Raw genomic sequence first — 16058 nt, forward strand, 5'->3', positions numbered from 1 at the left:
GGGAGAGTTATACAATAATGTAATTGCAGTGGTCAACATTTATTTACAAAACTGGAAGCATTACAAGAATGTAGTGTTTGTTTGTGTTCGACCAGAAATGACAAACATTAGTCCACTCCATCTAACAATACTACTGGCCTCATGTTGAACTCCAAACCAAGAGCATTCCGCGAAGGGCATTATTAGAATATGTTGACCATACCATGAATCAACTACTACAAATATGTTATTGACAGGTGGGCCTTGCACTTTCCACGCAGACACATCAATCATTAATTGTAAACAAACGTAAGGAAATTTGAGAGGGTACAGATTAAAAGGATCTATACATTTGAACTAATGAATCCTGGTATTATCAGTCTACAATTACTTCACAGCAGATTGAGTGTAAATCAGTCAACACATACTACAGAGGAAGATTGATTACAAATGATGCATTTTCTACCTCAAAATATAGGGAGTATAACAGTAAAATAAATAAGTCATTAATATGCATTGATCATTTAAGTCCATTCTGAATAACACATACAACTATAAAATAATATGAAAACCATGATTATATATTAAAAGTCTTTGAATTAGTCTGTAATAAAACAACATTATGCAAACCAGCCATCCATTTCATACAAAATACAGAGGATGGACAATGAACAAAGATCTGCTGCAGCACAAATCAACATAGAACACCGAATATAGATAAAATCAATAAAATAACTTCAACCAAAATAATATAGTGGTTTCAAGCTTAAAATGTTGTGAACTTTGCGTGTGTTTGTGTGAGCATGTGCCTGGGTGTGCATGCGCCTGGGTGTGCATGGGTGTGCTTGCATGTGATTTTGTGTGTGGCTGTGGTATCAGACATCCATTCCAGACACATTCATTTAAAATAATTGTATGGTAAACAAGTTATAGTGATTTGGCAGAAGTTAAACTGATCACAGTAACTGAAACAGTAAAACAATAGATGGGTTGTTCCACGAAATGAGTGCCTTTTGCGTCCATTTGATATTTTAAGAACAGATGATGCACAAATATTTAATTTTAAAAGCCAGTTATATTCAATTAAGTGCCCTTTAATATAGACCACACAGATAATTCAATAAATCAGATGAGTAAAGACTCTAAACATCTCTCCGTGTACCCTCTGTGACTTCTAGGAAGATTAACCCACTGAACCCCAACACTTCTCCAAGTTTTCACCATCCTTGTAAAGCCCTAGCTATTTTGTTGCTTTGACAGTCATTTCTGAAGATAATTTATTTAATGTGATTAGTAATTCATTTATGTCTGTTACTCATTTTAAGGCCAACCCTGTTACGTGAACTGAACTCTTCATTTAATATGGTTAAACTACTCCTTTTTAAATATATTTTTTCCAAAAGAAAAATGAACATCTAATTGCCAAATCAGTGTAAAAGCAGGTGAGCTGGTTCTACTCTTTTTGTCCGTTTTCTGGTGTTTTGTGGTGGAGAACTGAGCTGGTGGAGAACAACACGTCAACCCTGTTACCCACATATAGACAGTCTACATTTTTTATTTTTTATTACATTTTTTGGGTGAAGCTTGCATTCAATTTCCACTCTGTTGAACACAACAAGCTTATATTCCCCGTCACAAGGGGATTTGCGGCTGATTTACAGTGGCAAGAAAAAGTATGTGAACCTTCTGGAAATACCTGGATTTCTGCATAAATTGGTAATAAGATTTGATCTGATCTTCATCTGGGTCACAACAATAGACAAACACAGTCTGCTTAAACAAATAACACACAAACAATTATATGTTTTCATGTCTTTATTGAACACACCGTGTAAACATTCACAGTGCAGGGTATGTGAACCCTCCACACATAGTGTTGTATGTTTCATCCAAGAATATTTAGCCAGTAGCGCTGTGGAACATCCAGGTGCACTTTTGGAAACATAAAACGCGCAGCAATGTTTTTTTTTGACAGCCGTGGCTTCTTCCATGGTGTCCTCCCATGAACACCATTCTTGTTTAGTGTTTTACGTATCGTAGACTCGTCAACAGAGATGTTAGCATGTTCCAAAGATTTCTGTAAGTCTTTAGCTGACACTCTAAGATTCTTCTTAACCTCATTAATCATTCTGCACTGTGCTCTTGCAGTCATCTCTGCAGGATGGCCACTCCTAAGGAGAGTAGCAACAGTGCTGAACTTTCTCCATTTATAGACAATTTGTCTTATCGTGGACTGATGAACGTCAAGGCTTTTAGAGATACTTTTGTAACCCTTTCCAGCTTTATGCAAGTTAATAACTTGTAAACTTAGGTTTTCTGAGATCTCTTTTGTTCGAGGCATGGTTCACATCAGGTAATGCTTCTTGTGAAGAAAAGCAAACTCACATTTTGTGAGTGTTTTTTATAGGGCAAAGGCAGCTCTAACCAACATTTCTGATCTCGTCTCATTGATTGGACTCCAGGTTAGCTGACTCCATTAGCCTAGGAGTTCACATACTTTTCCCAACCTAGACTGTGAATGTTTAAATTATGTATTCAATACAGGCAAGAAAAATACATTAATTTGTGTGTTATTAGATTAAGCAGACTGTTTGTCTATTGTTGTGACTTAGATGAAGATCAGATCAAATTTGATGACCAATTTATGCAGAAATCCAGGTAATTCCAAAGGGTTCACATACTTTTTCTTGCCACTGTAAGATTAAATTGTCAACCCTGTTACTTTATTTGGCACTTAATAGGCGCTTTCTATAGTAATTGTTTTATTAAACCTCTTGAGATGTTTGTGTTTTTTATTACGTTGACCATGTGCTCTTTATGACAGAATGTTAAAATTAGGTGAATGCATCATTAAAAACTAAATAACATTCAGCCAGTTCCCCTGAACAAGATAAATCTCTATTAGCACACTCCTCAATTCTCTAAAAAGACGAACAAATATTTGAAACTTTGAGGAGTTACTTTAAAGGACTAGCCCATAGTTTGTGGAATAAAGCACTTCATGGTAACAACGTAGCTGCGTACCACAGGCAATACGCATCAGAAATGAAAACAGACTACATAACTGCCAGCTATCATGGTGTCCTGACTTAATGTCCTGTAGAGTAGGGACTAACCTTACAGTTGAAGCATAATAAGTTTGTCCATTACATGGGCCCACCCCATAATATGTCAATGTACAACCCGCCAGAGAGCACACCCAGCAGAGTGGAGTAGCAGGCAGGCAAAGCCCAGTGATAATCAGTATTCAGCAGCATGTAGATGTTATATTTTAGAGTCTGCGGGAATCCAAGTTAGAGGTTCGATGGGGAGGGAGGGCATTTCCGTTTTTCATACTGACCTGATGGGCTCCCAGCCTGAATCTGGTCCCACTGGTCTTTTACATGATCTTATTGATTTAAGCTGAGTTATAACCATAGTTATGGAAGGAGGTTAGGAAAAGAGACCTCAGTGTGGCATTTTTTTAAAAAGTAGACTGTTTGAGGGATGAGCTGGGATAGTATGTACAGTGCATTCAGAAAGTATTCACACCCCTTTACTTTTTCTACATTTTGTTGTCAGAGCCTGTATTAAAAATAGGTTACATTTAGATTTTGTGTCACTGATGCACACACAATACCCCATAATGTCAAAATTGTTTTTTTTTTAATAATTATTTTGAAATTAATAATAAATGTAAGGTTCAAATGCCTTTAGTCAAATAAGTATTCAACCCCTTTGTTATGGCAAGCCTAAATAAAAAAATAAAAAGCAGACGCTGTCAAATATCCCTTTGAGTATGGCGAAGTTATTAATTAGAGGTGTCCTTCCTAACTCAGTTGGAGGAGAGAAAGGAAACTACTCATGAATTTTTGTGATTTTGGTTGTGATATGAGAAAACTGACGATGGATCAACAACATTATACTCACTCCACAATACTAATCTTGTCTCTATGGGGGTGCCACAGGGTTCAATTCTCGGGCCGGCTCTTTTCTCTGTATACATCAATGATGTCGCTCTTGCTGCTGGTGATTCTCTGATCCACCTCTACGCAGACGACACCATTCTGTATACTTATGGCCCTTCTTTGTACACTGTGTTAAAAAACCTCCAAACAAGCTTCAATGCCATACAACACTCCTTCTGTGGCCTCCAACTGCTTTTAAATGCTAGTAAAACTAAATGCATGCTCTTCAACCGATTGCTGCCCGCACCCGCCCACCCGACTAGCATCACTACTCTGGACGGTTCTGACTTTGAATATGTGGATAACTACAAATACCTAGGTGTCTGGTTAGACTGTAAACTCTCCTTCCAGACTCACATTAAGCATCTCCAATCCAAAATTAAACCTAGAATCGGCTTACTATTTCGCTACAAAGCCTCCTTCACTCACGCTGCCAAACATACCCTCGTAAAACTGACTATCCTACCGATCCTTGACTTCGGCGATGTCATTTACAAAATAGCCTCCAATACTCTACTCAGCAAACTGGATGTAGTCTATCACAGTGCCATCTGTTTTTTCACCAAAGCCCCATATACTACCCACCACTGCAACCTGTATGCTCTCGTTGGCTGGCCCTCGCTACATATTCGTCGCAAAACCCACTGGCTCCAGGTCATCTATAAGTCTTTGCTAGCACCATAGCTGGGTTGTGTTCCGGAGGATGCACGGCTCTCGTACGGGACTAACTACCAAATGGATACCACGAAATTGGGGAGAAAAAAGGGTAAAAAGGTATTTATTTTTTATAAAACACAAGGCCAAATCTACACTGGAGTTGCTTACCAAAATGACATTGAATGTTCCTGAGTGGCCTAGTTACAGTTTTGACTTAAAACGGCTTGACAATCTATGGCAAGACTTAATAGCGCCTGTCTAGTAATGATCAACAATCAACTTGACAGAGTTTGAAGAATTTTAAGAGGTATAATGGGCAATATTGTACAATCCAGGTGTGCAAAGCTCTTAGAGACTTACCCAAAAAGATTCACAGCTGTAATCGACTTTTACAAAGTATTGACTCAGGGGTCTGAATACTTACGTAAATGAGGTGTTTCTGTATTTAATTTTCAATAAATTTGCTAAAATGTATAAAAGCATGTTTCACTTTGACATCATGGGGTATTGTGTGTAGATGGGTGAGATTTAAAAAAATGTAATCCATTTTTGGAATTAGGCTTTAACACAACAACATGAAATAAGTCAAGGGGTATGAATACTTTCTGAAGGCATTGTATGTACTAGTGAAATGTATGTTTTGAACAAAAGACAACACAACATGAGAATGCACAGAGAAATGTGTATTATGCTACTGCTCTATTCTGAAGAGGGACGCAACCTGGCCAAACATGCTGACGGTGTTTTGAAATACTGTGGTAGCTTTTGTTTATTGTGTTTCTGAATATTTGATTTAAGCATACTTATATTGATAGTAACCAGTTAAAAGTTAGAAAATAAATAGGTAAAATGAAAGACTACTAAAATACAACTGAAAAGCATGCATGCATATTCCATTCAGGGATGTCAGAAGGAATACTTAACCGTAGACCCTTGACACTTGAAAACCGTTTGATCAGCTAGAGTTAGGGTATTTACTTGGTAAGATTCCAGTGTGTGTGTCCTCACATGTCTCTTTAATCCCATTGGGACAGACCGGTGCCCTCCATGACAAGACCAGCAGTCCCACATTGTCTTTTCTTTGGCCCTATTCCATCCAGCAAACTGCCACACATACTCTGGTTCCAATGGTTGAGCACTGAAGGTAGGACTCCAGAAAATACCCCTGCATCTCTGTGTATTTTGGGGTCAGACAATTTAAGATATATGGCCGAGCACAGGACAGAGCAAATTGTCCGTCAAAAAAATCCATAATGCTGATGATCAAATCTGTGGTGATGTCACCCAAGCCATGGCAATCAATAACTTGGAGTGAGAGGAGAAGAGAACATGAGAAACCTGGTTGGGTGGATACTGACTGACTGCATGTACATCAGGGAGAGGCTGGGTCCCGTGACTGGCTAGGAGCTGTTCTGTTTATCCTCTGGTACAGATAGTGGAGTGGGAGTGTGATGGTGATGGCCAGTGGGACTTGTGTTGGATAGATACTGGCATACCTAAAGGGAGAAAAGTTAATACACTCTTTACCATCCACAAGGAAAACATAACATCTATAAATAATTTGTTATTTCAATGTGTAAATGAATGATATAAGATTGGTTAAAGGAGTTACAAAAAAATAAAACATAAAAGTCCAAATTGGGTGAAATCCTACTGGATTCATAGATGGAACCAGGAGAGGCATGGCAGACCAGATCATCACATATGATTTGGAATGCTGTCCATCTCATTGAAAAGCTCATTGACAGCCCTAAGTTCTTCCGATGCATAAAGCAAAGCCAGTTCAGAAAGGGAACCTGAGTGCATCTAATTAGATGCTAGTAACAATCCCGCTTACCTTATTTGGCGGTCCATTTAAACTGACGGGATCTGTTCAAACATCCTACTGCCACTTGCTGCTACTGCTAGTATGCGTTTGCTCCCACCACCAAACCAGCTTCCACCGGTTAGGTTCTGTTTTCCTGCTGGGGGATTGGTATAGCCATCCACGCTCACTGCTTGTAGGTCATTTTATATATTGATGCTTTGCTTGGGCTGTGAGCTACCCTGAAGGAGCAGAGCCTATATCGCCAAGACTTGCATTATTAATTCTTTAATAAATGGTTAAACATATTTTTATGTGGTGTTTCCTTTCTGAAATGGCTTTCATCACCTTTAGATCCTCCTGAAGAGGAATCCTCATAGAGGAGAGAACCATCCTATGAAAAAGCCATATAACAGGCAGCAAAACAAAATCACGGGCGTAAAAATGTCAATACACTGCTCTGCACGATGCATGTCTCTCTGGCCGGCGATCTGTCTGGTAATGAATGAACAGAGGTCCCACATTGGGCTTGGTGTAGCTACACACAGTGACAGAAGAGAACATTCTATAGACATAGATCAACAGAAGTGACATTAAACTACATTATGCACAAAGGAGACAGTTTGTCCACAGAGCCACTTCATCTTAGTTCATCCCCACAGCACTCCACTGGACCAGCCTGGCCTTTGGCTCTCTGGGGAATAAGGCCCAGGAGCTGGAAATGATTTTGGCCTGTAATCGCTCTTTCAGAGTGACCCCCTGGTTATGGTCCTGTATACCTACACAACATATACTACACACTCACTAGCACATATACTCTTACCATTGAGCGGGATCCTTGTCAATGGCCATGCGTCTTCAGTGCAAAGGACAAGAAAACAGGCTAGGAAAAAAGGAGGAATACACAATGGTACATAAGTTTCCTTCTGTTTATCAAGGGCCGTTTTCAAGACCAGACATGTTACATTATATAAAAAAAAACATTACCTTGTGGTCTCCCATGCAGACATTAGGGCCCATTGTGTTGTAAACAACACTGCTCGCTCCCTCATCTCTCTAAAATGAAGCACACAGCTGTTTAATAGGCCTGTAGAACATGGATCTATGGTAAATACATCAATTAATCCATGAAGTGTGGATGGCAGAGTGTTGCCAAGTGACTCACCCTGTGGATGATATCTTGGGCAGTGTGAGACATGAGAATGCGGTCACACCAGGAGGGGCAGCGAGTGTTCATGTACTGGGTGGGTTTAGTGTAGTCCTCACAGTATGGGTAACTGACAGACAGACACACAGCATGGCAGTGATAGTGTCAGCAGGAACACTCCTTAGGCATAGTAACAGGGATTGATCGTAATAGTGCCAGGCCTGCCAGGGATGAGGCTTACCTGGGTGGAAACAGAATGTCTTCCTCTGTAATGACATCTTGAAAGGCTGAGATCTCCTTGTCATACTTCAGAATCTGAGGGATATAGAAGGATTAACAATTACTGGAGGTCTGAAAACATGGTATCTGCAAACCATAAAGATCTGCATAATGTGAATATTCAATTTCACCTAGAATTCACCATTACTTGAACAAAAATATTGAAACGCAACATGCAACAATTTCAAATGTTTTACTGAGTTACAGTTCATATAAGGAAATCAGTCAATTGATCTAAATTAAGCCCTAATCTATGGATTTCACATGACTGGGCAGGGGTGCAGCTATGGGTGGGCCTTGGAGGGCATAGGCCCATCCACTTGGCAGCCAGGCCCACCCACTGGGGAGCCAGGCCCACCCACTGGGGAGCCAGGCCCAGCCAATCAGAATGAGTTTTTACTCATAAAATGGCTTTTTTTACAGACAGAAATACTCCTCAGCATGAAGTGTACCATAACAGTTTTCATTAGGTTTCATTTCAATCCTGGCCACATGCCCACAGCTGGCAGCATCCAAGTGATTGGGTCGGGTGCAGCTGAAGCCAACCCAATCATAATGCCCATGGTCAATTTAGTTTGACATTCGATATCCATATCAGGCTAGTTAGGGACCTTCAGTAAATTACACGATATACATGGGACAACATATTTATGTCAATAGCTCCAAATTTCAACGACTTAAAAACCTAAAACCAACTATAAATTGTCAGAGTTCATATACAAATATTGAAAGCATTTAATGAGACAACTAAAAGATGTGCAACATGAAAATATTGTCCCATTTACATTGTGTAATTTATTGATTGTTCCCAACTAGCCCTAGAGATAGGCTACCCAATGTCAAACCAACTTTGCCACCGTTGCACACCAGGCGGCTGAAGCTAATTGGTGAAAGAAGTTGGCAAGCACTAGCTAGCCTAGGTGACTTCAAGACAAGACCTGGTTAGACTGTTTCAAGTTATCTAGAAGGGTGAGTGACTGTGTACTGTTTTGACAGAGTGAATGTACACACTCTTGCCATGTGCAACCACACACACACATACACACGAGACACACAAATTAAACCACCATCACAAGACGTGTGGCTTCAGTCATGGCCGCTGCATTTCTTAATGACCAAAAAATTAGGCCAAATCAGGAAGTTCAGCCCCCATTTAATGAAGTATTTTCTGTGGTTGTTTTCGGTTTAGAACTGGTAGGGACGGGAAAGGGAAATGGGCTCCCTAGTCAATTGGATACTGAATGCATTCAACCGAAATGTGTCTTCCGCATTCAGCCCAACCCGTCTGAATCAGAGAAGTGGGTGGGTGGGGGGGGGGGGGGTGCTGCCTTAAACGACATCCACGTCATCGGCGCCAAGGCATTAATGATTGCTGTCAAGGCAGCGAGTGGTAGCCCATGAGATTAATATGGGTGGGGTTGATGTATACAGCAGATAATGTTCTCACCGCTCTGCCGTTGTCCTCTGTGAACACTGCCTGGTGCAGGTAGGCAAATATCTTGGTCTCAATATGGAGAAGAACCTTGAGATGAAGGAACAGGGGATAGAGTAAACATCTGAATCTGAATAACAACAGGGAAACAGGATGGAAGAAGTTGATGGGTGTGGAGACTCACCTTGTGGTCATTGTCCTTTTGCTCACAGATAATTTTTTCCACCTCATTACTGCTGTCCTTCTTCACTGTCTGCACCACTGCTGAAGTGGACAAGTTCTGGAACACACACACAGTTCGGTCAACTAAAACTCAATAGTCATCTAACCATTAGTAAAGATTCTCGTGAAATTTTTAAGGAAGTGGGCCATGTAATAATACCTGGACCAGGCTAAGGGTGTCCAGGCGGAAGTTGAAATCCCCAAAAAGGAAGAAGGGGAGTGGGGTGTAGCTGCTGTCTGATATCCTGGAAGGAAACAACAGTGGTATTATTCGAAGTGGGCTCAATGCAAAAGCCTTGTATATCTCTCAAGTAGTTGCACTTGAGTTGTTCTCCAAAGCTGAGAATAGACAGGCCTACCTGTTGATGACATATCTCATGGCCTTCTGGCGGTTGTCTGAGTAAATGGAGGGACTGGCGTTACAGGCAATGAGGTTGGAGGCATCATGGAAGAGGTGTACGTTGACTAGGTCCAGACCCCTGCCGAGAGCACACACATGCACGCACGCACGCACGGACACACACACACACACACACACACAAAGTGAGAAGTGGCAGGCAGATCTATGAAAAAACGAAATTATTGGGAATTGTTATTGCCTTCTATCAAATCTACACGTGTGTATGTGTGGGAACTGTTCAGTGGTAGTTATGAAGAGCTTACTTATTAGTGAGTGCACTCGACGTCCATGCTAGTCCACAAAGAAACACATTTGTCTCCTGTGCCAAGCATTAACTCCTTTTCTGCTGCTGCCACCTGAACACAATTAATGTGCATACAACTGGCAGGCTGTGTTTACTTACAGGGTGACCTTGTAGCACTCTGCCCATGAACTCCTTTTGTCTAAGACCCGGTGGTAGTGACACAGGAGGGCAAATAGTAACTATTGTGCAGAGGAAACCGAGGGTGTTTGCTGAGCTTCAGCTTCAACCACTGCAGTAGCAGTGAGCAATGGGCTGACAGCTGGCTGTGACTGTTCGAGCAGCCTCTCTCTCTGTGGGTCCCTGTCTATTGATGAGCTGTGATAGTAGACAGTAGAGTAGAGTAATGTAGAGTAGAGTAGAGCACGTACTGGTTGTGAATGATCCACCGGGTCCTCATAAAGCCCTTCCTAGACCATTTGAACTGCAAAACACATCACACAACAGAAGCTATACCGATGAATGTTTTGTATGTGAAATGTTCAACAAATAGCACCATTTAACTAACTCATTGGAGGGCCATTCTGGTAATTATTGATTATTCAATACAATTTGTCTCATATCCCTGTCAGATTGGGCAGACTCCCCCTTCAGCCCCTATAGACCCATTTGTCCCAACACATCCCGGCCCACCCTGACCTCTCCCAGCCCACACACACACACTTACATCGGGCCAGAAATTCTTCAGGAATTTTTCTTTCTCCACTGTGGTTACTTCATCCAGGGAGCCTACATACTTGTTCTGTCCAGACACTGCTTTGAAATCCTTAACTGTGAGGGGGAGAGAGGCGTGGAAGGGTAAAATAGTGAGAAAACATGCAAACACTAATCAATAAAGTGACGTTCAGCTTATAACAGCACCATATGTGATCAGAGAACCTATAATCAGGCCATTAGGCAGTGTTTGGTCACTGTGCACTGATCTGACTGGCGACACAGAACATGGCAGGCTTGGGATGTTAATGGCTCTTCCATAAGCCTTTTCTGAAGAGCTTTTTCCATGCCTAACGTGACTGGACTATGCAACAAGAAAATAATACATCCCACTTTCAATTCAGATTCACTGATACGTCTGGGCCAAAAAAGGTGTCCATCCCCCGGCGACATTCAAAAGATGATCAGACACATTGTATAAAAATACAGACACAAATCTCCAGACTGACATACAAAATTGATCTTGCTTCCTCCTAAACTCTTTTGTGCCAAACTCTAATTATATTATAATCATGATATATTACAAAGGGCCAAGTTTGCACACCAGGACTGATGCAGATGTTCTGAAATTATCGCCATGTGCAGGGCCTGAATGGAAGTGATCCATCATAAGGTGATAACAAAATGTCATTAATCTTTTGTTATTCAAAGTCAATAATGATGTCATACAGATATGATTGTAATGTCCTTACCATTAAAATCATATTGGTAGATGTTTTTCAATGACTTATGGATGAAGTACATGCTTCCCAAGGCCTGTAAGGACAAATAATAAAATACAAGCTCATTTAAAACAATCGCTGAGAATGGCAGTTTGCTGTATTGATGATAGTATAGAGTTTGATTTAAGGTTGCAATTTTATTGTGTACATTAGCTAGTACAGTACAGGTAGACAGATTTTTTTTTCTGTTAGTGAATATAGAATGTCTGATTTTCCAATATTGCATCCTTCAAGAAATACCTTGTACAGTTCTCACTTATAGTTTGAATCCATGCCAAATAGTTATTTCAAGTTTCAACGTTATCATTTCTTGCGAAACAGCTTCATTCACTTCGACATGCTCAGGAGACATGCGAGACCATGTTGGTCAGACGCAGCACTCAGGCTTCAGTGGTAAAATACAGTCATAATGACTTAAAGAAACAACCCAATGTCTGAGTCATCCAACATGATCTGATTCTGTTTCCATTATTATCATGAACCATCCCAATCTACAGTAGATCTAGTCTCCTGCCACACACACCCGGCCTTCAATCCTCCCCTTTTTTCAAGCAATTATATTATGCTCAACTCACTCTTCTCCACAGAAACATACAGTCTTACTGCAATAACATGTACACAGTACACACTCAAACGGGCACACGCACATACACACACACGCAAGCACACAAACACACTTTAGCACCTAATCATCCCTGACATGGGCTGACAATTTTGATTGTACTAACTGCCTGCTTCAATGATCTGATTAATCAAACCCTGAGATCAATAAAGACAGAAAATTAAAACAATTTAAAAGGTATTAAGCAGTACGGCTGCTGACTGCCGCCTTGGCGGCTGCGACTCGGGTACGAAGAAAAATATGGCGGCACCCAGAGGGTCTCAGGCGTGACGGCAAGAGAGATCTCTCCCTGAAGAGACCATTCATCTTCACTGCCAGAGCAATCCTCATTTAATGGGATGGAGCTGTCCCTACTCCAACTAGCCCGGGTGACCAGCGATTAGGGATAGACCTGTCCATGTTATGTTGGGGGAGGAAGGGGGGTTAGCTGGGGGTTAGAGGAGAGAGAGGGGGTACGGACTAAACGGAGGGTCTCGCAAATTCGATCTAACATCGACTAATTAAACTGAATCCCTTGGTTATAGCAGTTATTAAATTACATCACATTTTATTTTGCTTGAGCATTAGCTCAGTTTTGAAGAAAACATGGTGGCAGTTTTAAGAGTGCTTACCGACCTAAGAAACATTGTATAATGTATTGTATATATAGTAAAGGTATCAATAGCATTGGATGTTTTTGTTGTTGATATTCTTAAAACCATAAAACTGTTTTATGACTGTAAAAGTCTGCTGTACCTTTTCTCAAAAACCTTAATGTCACACACACACACACACACAGAAAGGTTCTCCTCCACATACTCTGCCAACCACCTATCTTCATCAATCAGGTTTGTGCACAGTTTAATAAAAAACTATCGACTTACAAGTGATTTTTTATCAAAACACCATTTGTACAGGGAATGCCTGCATGCCTGCCTCCCTCCTCACAGCCCCTTTGAACAGAGACCCCTCCCCCCTATCCCTCAGCCTCTCCTGGCCAGGGAGCTGATGATCCACAGCCAAAGAGAAACAAATTGAAAATCAATGTGGGTGGCACAGGAGAAATGAGAATGAGGCATTGGGGGCTGCAGCCCTCTTAGGGCAGGGGAGGAGGGGCGCAGACACCCCAGCACAGCGGAAACATAGTCCCAGCTGTCCGCCACTCCCCTCAGCCCTTATTTATTGTTTACAAATGGCCTGGGATCAATAGTTTTAATCTAGAGTTAAATTTATTGACTTTGGCCTGTCTCCCCACACCTGGCCATTGACTTTCCCCTCCACTTCACACACTCTTGAGTGTGGACAGATCCATTGACCCCCACTGTCAGGGCTCCAGTGTTAGGGTCTCACCTGGGTGGGGTTAGGGTTAATCACACTCTGCACGTGATAGGGATGGACCCTCCCAAGACTGGATTTATGCAACAACTACTGTGTTGACCTGCCAGACCATTAGGAACCAGGCGCTACTATGACAGTTACAATGTGGCTCAGAATTAAAAAACGCTGGCAAACAGTCCTTATTCCTGGTACAGAGGCCATTGGAAAGGAGGCTGAAGATAGAGTTGGTCTGAGAGCTGGCAGTATGACAGGTGTGGAGATTGAGACAGCGTCCATGACAGAGACAGCCTCCTACAGCTCTATAATGGCAGTTTAGTGCTGTACTGACGCACAGTCATATACTATAGTTACATTTAGAGAGAGGTGGCGGGCCAGAGGATAGAGCCAAGACCAAGTGTATAAACCAGCCTTTAAACACATGGCCTCTGTGTGTACTCACACCTTGTAACTTTCAGAATATACAGTTCATCATACTATAACTTTGAGAAACATTCCCACACACATACTGTCACGTTGCAATGAACTCTACAAAAGGATACAACAGTTAAGTGTGTTGGTTTTTCTATTCCTTTCACAGGTCAAATATACAAGCTCAGCATGTAACCCAAGGTCCTGCCTACACACGGAGATCAAAACCAGACGGAGATCACAGACGGAGATCACACACGGAGATCAAAACCAGACGGAGATCACACACGGAGATCAAAACCAGACGGAGATCACACACGGAGATCACACACGGAGATCAAAACCAGACGGAGATCACACACGGAGATCAAAACCAGACGGAGATCACACACGGAGATCAAAACCAGACGGAGATCACACATGGAGATCAAAACCAGACGGAGATCACACACGGAGATCACACACGGAGATCAAAACCAGACGGAGATCACACACGGAGATCAAAACCAGCGAAACATCCAACTGGGATTTAGGGAAAACCAGGGAATTTATTGAAAGTTCTAGGAATTTTGCAACCCTAGGTCAAACTATACTGAACAGACACTGTATATAAAGGCAACAAGCAACAATTTCAAAGATTTTACTGAGTTACAGATCATATAAGGAAATGTAAATAAATTCATTAGGCTCTAATCTATGGATTTAACATGACTGGGAATACATACAGTGGGGCAAAAAAGTATTTAGTCAGCCACCAATTGTGCAAGTTCTCCCACTTAAAAATATGAGAGAGGCCTGTAATTTTCATCATAGGTACACTTCAACTATGACAGACAAACACATTGTAGGATTTTTAATGAATTTATTTGCAAATTATGGTGGAAAATAAGTATTTGGTCAATAACAAAAGTTTCTCAATACTTTGTTATATACCCTTTGTTGGCAATGACAGAGGTCAAACGTTTTCTGTAAGTCTGAAAATCCTACAATGTGATTTTCTGGATTTTTCCCCCTCATTTTTCTGGATTTCTTTTTCTCATTTTGTCTGTCATAGTTGAAGTGTACCTATGATGAAAATTACAGGCCTCTCTCATCTTTTTAAGTGGGAGAACTTGCACAATTGGTGGCTGACTAAATACTTTTTTGCCCCACTGTATATGCATCTGCTGGTCAAAGATAACTTGTAAAAAAAAGGTAGGGACGCGGATCTGAAAACCAGTCAGTATTTGGTGTGACCACCATTTGCCTTAAGCCTTAAGCAGTGTTGGGGAATAATCAGAATTGGTGGGTAACATAGATAAGATGTTTTATTTTCATGATATGCTTATGAGTTATTTTTAATAAGAATGTATTTTGTTGTACTATAGTGGTGGCCATTGGCAGTTATCTGTTCTATGTCAAGACTAAGTTGCATGGGCCGCAGAGAGGGGAGAGGTCAAGGTGTCATTGTGTGTAAACATGTCTTTTGCTCCACTGTGTCTGTGTGCCAGTCACTCCCTACTTTTCCCATCGGGGAGAGGAGGATGGCAGTGTCTGGAATCATTCTATGCTCCCCGTGAGCTTGTCCAGGATTGGTTGTATTTAGAATTGGTTGTATCTAAATGACAATTTGATATATGCCTGTTGATATGGAGGATTGGTTTATGGTTCTGGGTTTGAGTAAGGAGACAAAGCTGAACGATGTCTATATTATGTCTATGCTGTCTGACTATGTGTGTTCTTTGCTATTAAAGGATCTCAGTTGCAATATAGAGGGGGCTCTCAGAGAATTCATTGATAGACACTGAATTGATCTGAGAGTCACAGGGTTGTGATAGAGCTCATATAATTAAAGATGGACTTTGATAACTAACTCTGACTTGTGTGGTTTGCGCTCATGATTTGGTAAATAGAGGAAATTTCCACAACATTTGGCGACGAGGAGGGGATGTGAATCTTCACTCGGTGACCGTTCCTACGATCTAGGTAAATAAATTGTGCACGAGGGATCCCCTAAACTTGGGATCTCAGGGGAACCACACTTCGGGAACAAAGCAGATGGACCAACCTTTGATCTAAGAGGAAGCGAGCCGAGTGGATACCACATCTCGAACTGAGTTTTTTTTAA

General features: G+C 41.3%; 1 protein-coding gene across 2 annotated transcripts in view; it reads right to left on the reverse strand.

Annotated features, from left to right (window-relative positions):
- Window positions 1–1529: 1529 nt before the first annotated feature.
- The window catches only part of LOC139389457 (inositol polyphosphate-5-phosphatase A-like), a 50816-nt gene continuing 36287 nt past the window's right edge, over window positions 1530–16058 (reverse strand). The window contains exons 5-16 of one of the 2 annotated variants that reach the window (XM_071136227.1): window positions 11575–11638; window positions 10836–10939; window positions 10540–10592; window positions 9827–9946; window positions 9628–9712; window positions 9430–9525; window positions 9261–9335; window positions 7776–7849; window positions 7553–7664; window positions 7375–7443; window positions 7211–7270; window positions 1530–6079 (exon numbers count right to left, since the gene is read on the reverse strand). In XM_071136227.1, coding sequence (XP_070992328.1) covers window positions 7229–7270; window positions 7375–7443; window positions 7553–7664; window positions 7776–7849; window positions 9261–9335; window positions 9430–9525; window positions 9628–9712; window positions 9827–9946; window positions 10540–10592; window positions 10836–10939; window positions 11575–11638 — 894 coding nt within the window. In that variant the 3' untranslated portion in view covers window positions 1530–6079; window positions 7211–7228. Of the gene's footprint in view, window positions 6080–6420; window positions 7271–7374; window positions 7444–7552; window positions 7665–7775; window positions 7850–9260; window positions 9336–9429; window positions 9526–9627; window positions 9713–9826; window positions 9947–10539; window positions 10593–10835; window positions 10940–11574; window positions 11639–16058 lie in introns of both variants that reach the window. The other variant, XR_011629410.1, reaches the window with a different exon arrangement.

This window comes from Oncorhynchus clarkii, chromosome 30 (genome assembly GCF_045791955.1).
Source record: "Oncorhynchus clarkii lewisi isolate Uvic-CL-2024 chromosome 30, UVic_Ocla_1.0, whole genome shotgun sequence".
NCBI lineage: Eukaryota > Metazoa > Chordata > Actinopteri > Salmoniformes > Salmonidae > Oncorhynchus > Oncorhynchus clarkii.